This window comes from Dromiciops gliroides, chromosome 2, assembly GCF_019393635.1.
Source record: "Dromiciops gliroides isolate mDroGli1 chromosome 2, mDroGli1.pri, whole genome shotgun sequence".
Taxonomy (NCBI): domain Eukaryota; kingdom Metazoa; phylum Chordata; class Mammalia; order Microbiotheria; family Microbiotheriidae; genus Dromiciops; species Dromiciops gliroides.
In genome coordinates this window covers 397,289,689-397,303,949 of record NC_057862.1, presented here as the reverse complement: position 1 = coordinate 397,303,949, position 14,261 = coordinate 397,289,689, and the positions used below count along the sequence as shown (strand labels likewise).

The window sequence follows — 14,261 nt, the reverse complement described above, 5'->3', positions numbered from 1 at the left end:
CCAAGACAAAAAGCAATCTGATATAGGTTATATATGTACAATCACATTAAACATTTCTGCATTGTGAAAGAAGAATCAGAACACAAGGGAAAAACCTCAAAAAAGAAGGGAAAAAAAGCCAAGAAGGAGAAACAGTATGGTTCAATCTGCACTCAGAATCCACAGTTCTTTTTTCTGGATGTGGAGAAAACTTTCCATCATGAGTGCTTTGAAATTGTTTTGGATCATTGCACTGCTAAGAAGAGCCAAGTCCATCACAGTTGATCATCACACAATGTTGCTGTTACTGTGTGCAATGTTCTCCTGGTTCTGCTCACTTCACTCAGCATCAGTCCACTTAAGTCTTTCCAGGTTTTTCTGAAATCTGTCTGCTCATCATTTCTTACAGCACAATAGTATTCCATTACATTCACATACTACAACTTGTTTAGCCATTCCCCAATTGATGGGCATTCCCTCAATTTCCAATTCTTTGCCACCACAAAGAGAGTTGCTATAAATATTTTTGTACATGTGGGTCCTTTCCCCTCTTCTATGATTCTTTGGGATACAGACCTAGTAGTGGTATTGCTGGGTCAAAGGGAATGCACAGTCCCATAGCCCTTCTGGCCAAGTTCCCAATTGCTCTCCAGAATGGTTGGATCAGTTCACAACTCAACCAACAATGCATTAGTGTTCCAATTTTTCCACAGCTTCTCCAACATTTATTATTTTCCTTTTTTGTCATATTAGCCAATCTGCTAGGTGTGAGGTGGTACCCCAGAGTTGTTTTAATTTGCATTTCTCTAATCAATAGTGATTTAGAGAACTTTTTCATATGGTAATAGATAGCTTTGATTTCTTCATCTGAAAACTGCCTGTTCATATCCTTTGACCATTTCTCAATTGGGCAATGGCTTGGATTCTTATAAATTTGATTTAGTTCCCAATATATTTTAGAAATGAGGTCTTTATCAGAAGCATTGGTTGTAAAAATTGTTTCCCAGCTTTCTGCTTCCCTTCTTTTTTTTTTTTTTTTTTTTTTTACTGAGGCAATTGGGGTTAAGTGACTTGCCCAGGGTCACACAGCTAGTAAGTGTCAAGTGTATCCAGGGACAGTGCTTTAACCACTTCGCCACCTAGCTGCCCAGTACAAAACCTTTTTAAGTTAATGTAATCAAAATAATCCATTTTGCATTTCATAATATTTTGTATCTCTTGTTTGGTCATAAATTGTTATCCTCTCCATAGATCTGAGAGGTAAACTACTCCTTCCTCTCTTAATTTACCTATGGTGTCAGCCTTTGTGTCTAAATCATGTACCCATTTCTACCTTATTTTATATGGTGTAAGATGTTGGTCTATGCCTAGTTTCTGCCATACTATCTTCCATTTTTCCCAGCAGTTTTTGTCAAATACTGAGTTCCTATCCCAGAAGCTGGAGTCTTTGGATTTATCAAACAGTAGATTACCATGGTCATTTATTACTATGTCTCCTATGCCTAACCTATTTCATTGATCCACCATTCTATTTCTTAGCCAGTACCAAATAGTTTTTGTTGGTTTGGTGTTTTTTTTGTTTTTGCAGGGCAATGGGGGGTTAAGTGACTTGCCCAGAGTCACACAGCTAGTAAGTGTCAAGTGTCTGAGGCCAGATTTGAACTCAGCTACTCCTGAATCCAGGGCCAGTGCTTTATCCACTGCACCACCTAGCTGCCCCCCTTACCAAATAGTTTTGATGATTGCTGCTTTATAGTATAGTTTCAGATTTGGTATGGCTAGCCCACTTTCCTATGCATTTTTTTCATTAGTTCCCTTGATATTCTTGACCTTTTGTTCTTCCAGATGAATATTGTTATTATTTTTTCTAGCTCTAGAAAATAATTTTCCAGTAGACTGGTATGACACTGAATAAGTAAATAAATTCAGGTAGAAATATCATTTTTATTATATTAGCTCGGCCTATCCATGAGCAATTGATATTTTTCCAATTATTTAGATCTGCTTTTATTTGTGAAGACACATATACCCTTAAGGGAAAGACAAAACATCTCAGTTTGAGAATTTCTGGAAAAGGGTCTGTTTTGGCTTTGTTGATTTCACTTTTCAGAGAGCCTTTATTAAACTTTTCCTATGTGCAGGGCTCTGTGCTAGGTTCTGGACAGAAACCTTGTTTAGATGAAATGGGGTGTCCCTGCTTTCAAAGAGATTAGAGGTCAGTGGGGAGGGGGATGCAATACACACATGGATGACTGATGTACTTATCCTGTAATGTTATGTATAAGAGAGGTGCAGTGTCTTCGTGAATTCTGAGGGGCAAGGGTGTTTATCAGCTTGGGAAGGAACAGAGAAGGCCTCCTAGAAGGAGAGATGTTTGAATTGGCTTTAACAAGTAGGAATAGAAGAGAGGAAGGAGGATGAGCAACCTAAGCACAGGGAACAGTGTGAGTAAAGACCACACACAGAGGAAGAAGAAAGCAGTGTGTCTGGTATAGATTCATTTATTGCTCCTGAGAACTGTGTTCTTTGCTCAGATTTGGTACCTAAGGGAGCCCCCCTGGATGGGAGGAAGACAGTTGGTAAGTGCCAGGGTGAGGGAGGCAGGGGTGGCAGGCTCCATGGTACATAACATCTTTGCTTTGTATTTTTAAAAACTGCCTTGAAATTGAAGCCAAGTGTGTATTAGCCCAGTAATAAAGTGATCTCTCCTATCCTAAGCTCCTTTTACAAGCAAAGTTAGTTTTGGGGACTGATCTACCTTCTGGAGGGAACAGGGAAAATAGGGACTAAATGTAGTGGGGGGTAGCATATTTGGAAATCTTTCTAGACTGGGAGTATCGTGTGTGTGTGTGTGTGTGTGTGTGTGTGTGTGTGTCTGTCTGTCTGTCTGTCTGTCTGTCTGTCTGTCTGTCCACTTGAGATCAGAAATAACCTTGTTTATCTTGGCCTTGATGGGGAAAATAACATAAATGTAGTTTGGCGTGTGGAGACTGGAATGGACAGGAAGGGAAATCAAGAGTTTTCTTCCTGCTTTGCTTCTGCCATTTCTATGCTTTCTTTATTCTTTTCACAAAGAACATCAGTAGGGGCAGCTAGGTGGTGCAGTGGATGGAGCACCGGCCCTGGAGTCAGGAGGACCTGAGTTCAAATCTGGCCTCAGACACTTGACACTTAATTAGCTGTGTGACCCTGGGCAAGTCACTTAACCCCAATTGCCTCACCAAAAAAACCCAAAAAACCAAAAACAAAGAACATCAGTATTAAAATTTGTCCAAGTCATATTCAGAATACTATCCCCCACCACTGTTAAATCATCATCATCAATTATCATCATCTCCCTCATTTGTGCAGTTTTATACTTAACAAAACCCTTTCATATCCATGCCCTCATTCGATCATTGAATCAGCCTTATGAAATAATCAGAGCAGGGATTATTCTCTCTGATACATAAAGCAAATGATGTGCATGAAGGCTAAATGACTGGTATGGGGTCACACAGCTGAACAGTGTTACGGCCGGGCCTAGGATGCAGGGCTCCTGGTCTTTTCCCACTGTTCTTTCCAATGTCCTATTCTCAGGAGAGATGGAGTAGGTCCTTAACTCCACACAGGGGAGTATATATCCTGATCTGTGTAAAATAATCTAGGAGGAAGGTCTATGCTGCAGGAGTCATGGACCATTTTTCCCATCACCCACTGTCATGTGAACCAAAAATACTATCAGCCAGTCCTGAAACATCTGTGTTTTAGGATACAGTGCTAAAAGCCAGTGCAGCAAGAAAGGGTCTATGTTATTGCCCACCTCCTACAGTCTAAGATGCAGCATGGGTCTTGGCATATCAATTTCTGAATGGTTATAAGGTCCTGTTCATTTTTTAAAACTTTTAATAAATTACATTATTACAAACCTAGCATGGAATATCAATACAAACAACCAAATTTAGGAACTATTTATATTCAAATGAATCTGTCTCCTTTTATAAAGTATCATTGACACCTTTTTAGTCTCCTTCTCTAAGTCCCCAGTTAGGATGCTTTGTCCATTCCTTCGCATTCATTTTTCTTTGTATAATCATAGTGTCTCTGCTATTCTTCTGGTTCTGCTTTTTAAAAAATTTGCATTATTTCCTAAGAGGCTGATTTCTTTGTATTTCCTAATCATGCTTTTTTGTCTTAATTGCATTATAATATTCTATCGCATTAATGTATCACAATTGATCTAACCATTCATCTAATGTTGGATGCTTAGGTTGCTTCCATTTTTTTTCCTATTTCATATAATGCTGCTATGAAAGCTCCGAATGAATAGTTCTTTTTTTTTTTAAGTGAGGCAATTGGGGTTAAGTGACTTGCCCAAGGTCACACAGCTAGTAAGTGCTAAGTGTCTGAAGCCGGATTTGAACTCAGGTACTCCTGATTCCAGGGCTGGTGCTCTATCCACTGCGCCACCTAGCTGCCCCTTGAATAGTTCTTTTTAAAAAAATAACACTGTTAGGGTGGGTGCCATTAATTCTTAAAATGGAAAACCTGGAGGCTCAAAGAAAGCGCTTTTTGCTTTTATTTGCTCATGATTCTCATTTATTCACTTTCTGAATTATCTCTGATAAAATCATGAATCCCAGATGAGTTTCCCACCTCTGACCCCTAGCACACTTGGCTGATCCTCCAACATTATTGTATGTGTTTGGGAAATACAGACGCATTATGTTGTTTGTTTTTTGTTTTTAGTGAGGCAATTGAGGTTAAGTGATTTGCCCAGGGTCACACAGCTAGCAAGTGTCAAGTGTCTGAGGCCGGATCTGAACCCAGGTACTCCCGACTCCAGCGCAGGCGCTCTATCCACTGCGCCACCTAGCTGCCCCATACAGACGCATTATGATAGTTGCCTAAGCCTACCAGAAAAAAGAAGGGACATTCACAACCCAAAATGCATGTGAGGCTTCCTACAACTGAAGAACAATGGTAGATTTCTTTAAAAAAAAAAAATCACCAGTGCCTTGTGTTATCCATGCCACTACTTCTCTCTATTAGCCCTGAAACTTGATTATACTGGGCCTCAGTTGAGTTAACATAGATTTTCAAATGCTAGTATGGAAATTGATTATCTTACATGACAGGATAAGTCATGCCTGAAAATTGTGCAGTGCCAGTGTGCAATGTACTATAAGCACAATTAAAGTCAGGATTGACATTCTGAATACATTGAATGGGATAGGTTGGTTACAATACTTAAGTGATAGGTTGGTGACAACTCTTAACTGAGTAGTGCCTAGTATTGGCCTTTGAATAGAAGGAAAACTAGACTTTTGTTGTTCAGTTGTGCATGACTCTTCATGACCCATTTGGGGCTTTCTTGGCAGGGATATTGGAGTGGTTTGCCATTTCCTTCTCCAGATCATTTTACAGATGAGGAAACTGAGGCAAACAGGGTTAAGTGACTTGTCCAGGGTTCCAGATAATAAGTGTCAGGGCCTGGATTTGAACTCAGGTCTTTCTGACTCATGTCTTTCTGATTCCAGACTGGGTGCTCTATCCACTGCACCACCATCCCCAAACTAGACTTTGCATAGAAGCTAAATTGGACTTTCATTCTGCTCTCTAAACCCATACTGTGCCCACATTGATCCCTAACTTGTAACGTCCTCTTTCAATTGTTAAATACAACCCTATTTTAAAAAAATAAATGTTATTGATAACTTTTGTCTTTATATCACCTATCATTTCTCCTTGTGTCTCTCCTTGTGTTCTCTCTTCTTCTAGAAAGCCATACATTGTAACAAAGAATATAAAGATAGTGGAAGAGGGGATGGGGTGGTGGTGGGGCCACAGTTTGAATCTCCTTGAAACATTCAAAAAAGTTTGACATGATATGCATACTCATGGTCCTCCACTTCTGCAAAGAAGAAGGGGAGCTGGCTTCTCATTTCTTTTCTAGGGCATCAGGCCTAGTCATTTTCATAGCCTTGAGTTTGATCATTTTATTGTTCTTTTCATTTACGTTGTTGTCACTGAATATATTATTTCCCTTTTCCTATTTAATTTGCATCAGTACATGTCCTTTTATGCTTTTCTGAATTCATCATATACATTGTTTCTTATTATGTAGTAATATTCCATTACATTCAGGTACCACAACTTGTTTAGCCATTCCTTAATTAATGGGTATCTACTTTGTTTCCATGGGACTTTTCTTTTTATCATTGATCTCCTTGGGGTTTATATATAACAATGCAATCTCTAGGTCCAAGAACATGAACATTTTATCTACTTTCTTAGCATAATTGCAATTTTCTTTCCATAACGGTTGGATCATTTCACAGTTCTGCCAACAATTTATTAGTGAGCCTATCTTTCCACAGTCCTTCCACCATCAACTCTTCCCATCTTTTGTCATCTCTGCCAATTTGCTGGGTGTGAAGTAAAATCTATTATTTTTATTTTCATTTCTCTTATTATGATTGGAGAATTTGTTCATAGGGTAGTTAATAGTCTGTAGTTTCTTTTGAGAATTCTGCCAATTTACAAAAGCCCAACTCCACTGTCTTCTGATCTTATGTCTTATACCCCTGTACACTGTTGTTTGTATGTTATAGCTCCCATTAGAATGTGAGGTCCTTGGGGGCAGAGACTGTTTTTGCCTTTCTCTGTGTCTCTAGTGCTTAATGCAGTGCCTTGAACACAGTAAGTGGAATAAATACTTGTTGACTACCTGATCAACCCATTTCGTTCCTTGAAGACTCTTTACTCAACTCTGCATCTTCCTGTGGCTTTCTGCACATATTAAGGCTTGATAAATATTTGTTGTATCTGACCCATTGTTGGTGGTACACATTCTTTGAGTTCTCTGGCCATGGGAATGGTCTGCACTGAACCATATGTATTCTCTTACTCCCTGCCTTTGTGATCAATGGCTTGCATTTGTAAGCAGGAGTGGACTGTATTCTATGGCCATCAATCATAATAAGGCTAACTGACCCATATGGGAATTGCAGCTATGATCTCAGCCTCTCCTATTTGCTTCTCTAAGCCCCTAAGCTCCTAACTACCCAATTTGATATTGGTCCGCACTGATGATTAAAAGTTCTTGACTTGAAAGACTGTGGCTAAAACATATCACCCTGGGAAAAGACACCCGACTCCCCTGGCCAGCCCTGGCATATCGTCATTGTTTTCCTACCCCTTTCCCATCCTTTATCAGTCTTAATCCTAAAATCTTTATTAAGTACTGAACTACTCACAGTGCTGGTGTGGTACCAGAGTATTTTCAGAGAGCCAGTTCCCACCTGGCATGAGTTTATAATCCTACTTAGATGCAGGTATAGGGAATATAGATAACCAAATCTCCATTAAACCTAGATATACATGGGACAATGACTGGGTTAGGGGACCACTACAGGCAGTTCTGTCTTTTTTTAATAATTATTAATTTTAATTAAAATTTTTTAGTGAGGCGATTGGGGTTAGGTGACTTGCCCAGGGTCACACAGCTAGTAAGTGTTAAGTGTCTGAGGCTGGATTTGAACTCAGGTACTCCTGACTCCAGGGCCAGTGCTCTATCCATTGCGCCACCTAGCTGCCCCAGCAGTTCTGTCTTAACTTGACATTTGTGTTCTCCAAAAGCACTGAGCTATGCAAAATCTAGCAATAAAAATCACAGAGCTGGGGCAGCTAGGTGGCGCAGTGGATAAAGCACCGGCCTTGGATTCAGGAGTACCTGAGTTCAAATCCGACCTCAGACACTTGACACTTATTAGTTGTGTGACCCTGAGCAAGTCGCTTAACCCCCATTGCCCTGCCCCAAAAAAAAAAAAAAAGAGTTGATGGGGGAAATGGAGTTAGGGGCACGATTTTTAAAAACTTAATCTCTCTCTCTTTCTCTCTCTCACACTCACACACACACACACAAGATAGACATCAAATAAAAACAGCAATTTTATACATGGTAAATGGTTAAGAAATAGATAAGTAAGGGGCAGCTAGGTGGCTCAGACGATAGAGCTCCAGCCCTGGAGTCAGGAAGACCTGAGTTCAGATCCAGCCTCAGACACTTAATACTTACTGGCTGTGTGATCTTGGGAAATTCACTTAACCCCAATTGCCTCACCCCCCCCCCCCCAAAAAAAAAGACCGAAATAGATAAGTACTATATAAAGTAGTGGCCCCATCTATGGCCTCAGGCTTGAGTGGTGCCTTGTAACTCTGGGCCTTAGTGTGGTAGAAGGGGGTAGGGTGGTATAGGCCAGTTCTTCTCTGCTCTCAGCTCCTACTGTACCAGAAGATATACAATAAATATGGCACTTTACCTAGAAGATCTGAAGACATGAAGTTTGCTTGTGGAAGTAGGCATCAGAAGGCTTGTAGCTTGTGAATTATTGAGAAGTGGGGCAGTTTGGGGTATTCTTGTTCTTTCTTGAGGAAGAAATCCCTTAAAAGGCAACTCGAAATTCAAGTTATACTCAAAGTGTTTCCTGATTTATCAGTTGCATTTGAACAAATTTGCCTTTGTAAAACATGTTATAGCAGAATTGTCTATAATTGGGATGAGGATTAAAGGGTGATTTGGGGATCTAAGATCTAGGGAAAGCCAAGTGCTTTGAAAAGGTGCAGGAATTGTTGTCTTTGCAGAGCCTCACCCTCTCCTTTTTCTCTTCCTATAGATTGTCAGGAACCGCTACTGCCCCCAGCAGTCATGGCCTACACAATGAGCGCCAGCTCCCCTGCAGGGCCCATTGGGTCCCAGTATTGTGTATGCAAGGTGGAACTCTCTGTCTGTGGCCAAAACCTGTTGGACCGAGATGTCACCTCCAAGTCTGACCCCTTCTGTGTTTTATTCACTGAGAACAATGGCAAATGGTATGAGGTGAGTCTCACCATCCTGAGAAACCCAAAGACAGGTAGAATCAGGGTTGGGCCTAGATTCTCTAGGGCTTTAGAGAGGATGAGGGTTGGGTGGGATAGCGGATCATTGTTCATTGAGTCCGGGGGTCCTGGATGGAACCAATGAATAAGTGGTATGGTGGTTGTTGTTTGTCCTTTGTTCCCAGAGAACCATGATGTTGGGCAGGTGATGTCATGACTTGCAGTGAATTGGATTTGAGTGAGGCAGGGCTGTGCAAAATCACGTCTCTCTCCTCCAGAGCCATCTGGGGCCAGTGGCGAGATATAGATCAGGATGACTGGAAATGCTCCCTTCTTCTTCCTCCCTCCCCTCCCCCCCCCCAAATGCAGTGGGACACCACGACCCTTTTAAGCTGAGGTCTTTCCCAGGTCTCAGTTTGCCTGAGGCAAGGCCCATTTAATGATTCAGGCTAGGTAAGAAATAAAGCAAAGAAAGGCCTCTTACCTAGCCAAAAATAAAAATGAATGAATAAATGAATCTGGGGTGGGGGAAACCCTAGGACCTATTGTTGGCCAGTCAATGAGCCAGAATTATTTGGGTTTAAGAAGTGGTCCTTAGAAGAAATCTAGCTCTTAAACCCCAAGACATCTTGTGAGGTTTCTGCAATCAAACTCATATTCCTTTGGGCAGAGCTCTTGCAGGTAAGGATATGATTCCCTATATGGAGAGAAGTTAGAGAAGGAGAATGGAAAGGGAAGGGAGGAAGGGAGGAAGGACGGAAGGAAGGAAGGGAGGGAGGACGGAAGGAAGGAAGGGAGGGAGGACGGAAGGAAGGAAGGAAGGAAGGGAGGGAGGGAGGAAGTAGCAGTATTGCCCAACTGGAGCAGGCCAGTTGGGTCCCTAAGGGGACCACTGTTATAGAATGTTGGTGGTATGGTATAAATTGAAAGAACACCGGATTTGGAGTCAGGTGACCTCACTGATTACCCATTCAATTTTGAATAAGCTACTTCTCCCCTTGGGCCTATTTCCCCATGTTTAAAATGGAGAGGTTGCACTGTGATCACTAAGACTTTCTAGCCCTAAATCCTAGAAACTTCCAAAGAACCTGAAATGGCTGGTGTCATTTTTATAAAGCCCTGACTTGGTCAAGAGCTGACAGATCCAGCTGTTGTCATAGTTTTAGAAACAAGAAGCAGAAGGACTTAACTCCCAACAGCTAAGGGTTGCTTTTTGTTGCTGAACACTATCCTATCTAATTTGCCTATGATCCTCCCCATACCCTTCCCAAGGAAGACAGGACAGAACGTTGTTCTCTTCAGTGAGGTTAAGGTGGCCTCCCCAAGATCACAGAGTGAGAGTATTCAGCCTAACCAAGAATGGAAATACATAACTTCCAGACCACGCTATTCAGAAGCAGTGGGATACAAGGGACTAGGAGTAAGAAGAGCAGTCCCAGCTGGCTTAGGACATTGGCTCTGCTTGTCCCTCACTAGCTACATGACCTTGCACAGGTCACAACTTCTTGGGGCATCATTTTTTCATCTGAAAAATAGCAGTAATCATGTTTGTACCTCACTAGATTGTCCTGAGGATCATAAAATTATAAATTTACAACTTGAGGTATTTTAGTGGCTACTGAGTCCAACATTTCCTTTTTAGACATTCCTTTTTTTTTTTTTTTTTAGTGAGGCAATTGGGGTTAAGTGACTTGCCCAGGGTCACACAGCTAGTAAGTGTTAAGTGTCTGAGGCCAGATTTGAACTCAGGTACTCCTGAATCCAGGGCCGGTTCTCTATCCACTGTGCCATCTAGCTGCCCCCCAACACTTCCTTTTTATAGGTGAGGAAACTGAAGCAAAGAGGTTTAGATTCCTGAGCAGGGTCACGTAACTGGTATCTGAGGTGGGATTTGAACCCATATCTCTTTGACTCTAAGTCAAGTATCTCATCTACTCTACCATGCCTCCTGATCATCAACCACCAAACTTCAAATCATGTTCACACACACACACACAATTTTCATAAACCTTGAATCACTCTATAAATAAGAATTATTATTGCTCTTCAGTTTCAAGTAGAACATCAGACTAGGAAAAGACTTGGAAATGTAGAATCTTTAAACATGGACCTTAGAAGTTGAAAAGGATCTTAGAAATCGTCCATTCCAGTCCTCATTTTACAGATGGGGAAACTGAGACTCTGAGAAGAGATGTGGTTTGCTCAAAGTTGTATAGTTTGGCTACAATGAGCGTGAGAAGCAGAACAGAATCTGGGGGTGCTGACTGCCCATTCCAGTGTTTTTTTCATTACGTCACATGGCTGCTCAGAAGTCAGGGTTATGGGCTGTCTGGGTGAACAAACCAAGTGGGTTTTTCCCATTCAGTTTCAAGGCCTGAGTTCTCAGCTAGAGCTTTTCAGCTCTTGGCCCTGGGTCTATATCTGGCCATGGTGCCAGTGTTAGTGAAAGGAAAGATTGTTAAGAAGGGAGGGCCAGAGGTGGAGTGTTTGCCTCTGAGGTCACAGGTGGAGCTGGTCCCCTGGGGTGAGCTGGGCATGTTTAATGAGAGCTTTAGTTCCTGGAGACTAGGATTTGGGGAGATCCTGCTGGAAAGGGCTCAGGTACCTGGGCTGGCATCTTAGGCCTGTCTGGATTGGCCTGTACTTTAGTAACCAGCTGGACCACACATGTAGATGCTGCCAGAGATGAGACAGTGGGACCGACATATATAGTAACAAATCTTGGACTCCAAGGGACCCCTGGAAGTCTTTCTACTTCTGCCTCCAGGCAGAATGGTGCCTCAACCATTGCAAGTAAATCACAAATTTTCATCAGAGATCATCAGATCTGCTTTGTCAGGAGCATGGGGAACTGCTCTGCAATTTTTCTGTGTCACTGATATAGAAAACAGAACTAGGAGCTACTTCAGCTTTTTGTTCTTCCGTTGCTTTTCTGTGTGATCTTTTTTTTTTTCCTCACGGGGGCCATGAGGGTTAAGTGACTTGCCCAGGGTCACACAGCTAGTAAGTGTCAAGTGTCTGAGGCTGGATTTGAACTCAGGTCCTCCTGACTCCAGGGCCGGTGCCGCCTAGCTGCCCCCTTTGTTTTTGTTTTTGACAAGAAGGTGTCATGATTCCTCTTTCCCCAGCATCTAGCTTCCAGTCAGTGAGGGGGGTTAGAGGGGGGTGGTGAATGCCATTAGCAGCCTTCCCTAGAGGATCACAATCTCAGGTTGCAGGGGCTGACCATGGAGCCAAGCTATATAACTAACCCTGCTGCTGCTGCACCATAATCTGCCAGGTGCTGGTACTATTGTTGGCTCTGATACAAGCAGGGGAGAGAGCACTGTGAAAGCAGCAGCCAGATGATCCCAAGAGTGCTTGCTGGGTAGGGCACTGGCTTGGGAGAGAGAGGAAGGAGGAAAGAGGAGATCCAATGCCTGTCTTCAGGGAGTTCCCTGGTTGATGAGGGAAATTTGAGACACACATGGAGAATAAACCTAGAGATATGGCCAAACTTCACAAATCATCCAGGGCTGGTGAAGCGACTGCGCTCATCACTGTGTAAAGTATCTTTTTTTTTTTTTTAGTGGGTCAGATAGCTGCCCCTTAACTTGACTTTTGATTTCTGATATCTACTTTGATTTTTCTTTCTTTTCTTATTCACCATGCTCCCATAACCATTCGTTTTACCCTCTCCACCACTGTGTTTTCCCAGTTTGACAGGACAGAAACTGCTATCAACAATTTGAACCCAGCATTTTCCAAGAAGTTCATCATTGACTATCACTTTGAGGAAGTACAGAAGCTCAAGTTTGCCCTATTTGACCAGGACAAGTCGAGTCTGCAGCTGGATGAGCATGACTTCCTGGGCCAGTTCTCCTGCACTTTGGGCATGGTACGTCTGTCTCCACATAGCATCACATACCTGCTGTCTCTTTCCCCCAAGTACAAAACCCACTTTCTTCTGTGAAATATACCCACAATGTCCTCCAAATTCTTAATGAAAAGAATAGGTTTCTAGGGTTTAAAGCTAGAAAGGGACACTAAGAGATCATTGGATCTACCCCCCCCCCCACCAGACCCCCGCTTTGATAGATGAGAAAACAGGGTCTGGGAGGTTAAAGGGATTTGCCCAAAGTCACACAGGTATTAAGGGCTAATGCTGGAATTTGAGCCTGGGGTCTCTGATCCAAATCTAGTGCTCTTTCCATTATTGCCTCTGTCAGGTCTGACTCTAAATCCAAAGCTCAAGTCACTAGGCCCTATCTGTGCTTCTTCCTCGCCACACTTGGGGCACGGCATTACCTCACTGTTAATTCCTTGGCTGTACTTCCTTGGCTTCTTGAATTTCAGGTCATTCTGGGTTATTGAGCCATTCAAAATTCTTACTTATGGGGCTAAGAATAAATACAGAAGATCCCTGTTGTAGAAAATATCTTCTCCATATTGGGGATTGCAGAGAAAACTCATCCTGTCCCCATCTCCTTATAACCTAGCTATTCCTTCCTCATTTTGCTACTAGAAAAATCTCCCAATTGATTCCTCAGGGGTCTTAGTTAATCACAGAAACCAAGGCTTCCTTTGCTTCCCACATTGGGACTCACCAGGGTCAGTATGCCTGAGGGAGAATTTAGGGGTATGTGATTAATGGTATAGCCAGCCCTTTTCAGGGCAGGGAAGGCAGCAATGGCTCAAATCACATGTGATATTTTTAGGGGTTGGTAAGTAGGACAGGGTATTATTCCAGAATTCCTGCCTCTAGAAATCTCACTTCCAGTAAGTGAGTCAGTGAGTATTTATTAAGCACTTAGTATGTGCCAGGTACCGTGCTATGATTTGGGGAGACAAAGGAAAACATAGCTCCTGTCCTCAAGGTGCTTCCACTCAAATGGGAGAGAAAATGTATAAATAACTATGTATGTACCTGATATATATAATAAAAATGGGAGGTAATCTCTGGGGAAGACCAGGAAAGGTCTCTTCATGTGCATCCTGGAGAAGGTGGGATTTTGGCCAAGCCTTGAAGTCAGGAAAGCTAGGAGTTGAAAGTGAGGAGGGAGGGGCAGCTAGATGGCACAGTGGATAGAGTACCGCCCTGGAGTCAGGAGGACCCGAGTTCAAATCTGGCCTCAGACACTTAACACTTAACTAGCTGTGTGACCCTAGGCAAGTCATTTAACCCCAATTGCCTCACTAAAAAAAAAAAAAAAGAAAGTATGTGGGGGGGAGTATTCCAGGTATGGGGGACAGCCAGTGCAAATGCACAGAGATGGGACATAGACTGTCACGTGTGAGGGATGATAAAGATGATTGCTAGCATTTATATAGTGCTTTGAGGTTTGCAAGCCACTGTACAAAGGTTATCTCCTTTGAATCTTATAGTGACCTGTGAGGTGAGTACGATTATCCCCATTTTACAGTTAGGGAAAGTGAGGTACAGA

The 14,261-nt window shown here is 42.3% G+C and overlaps 1 protein-coding gene across 1 annotated transcript in view; it reads left to right on the top strand.

Moving 5' to 3' along the window:
* CPNE2 (copine 2) overlaps window positions 1-14,261 on the top strand; it is a 94,827-nt gene that overhangs the window by 23,227 nt on the left and 57,339 nt on the right. Inside the window, exons 2-3 of the mRNA XM_043985058.1 lie at window positions 8,637-8,839; window positions 12,536-12,715. Coding sequence (XP_043840993.1) covers window positions 8,669-8,839; window positions 12,536-12,715 — 351 coding nt within the window. The 5' untranslated portion in view covers window positions 8,637-8,668. The remainder of the gene's footprint in view (window positions 1-8,636; window positions 8,840-12,535; window positions 12,716-14,261) is intronic.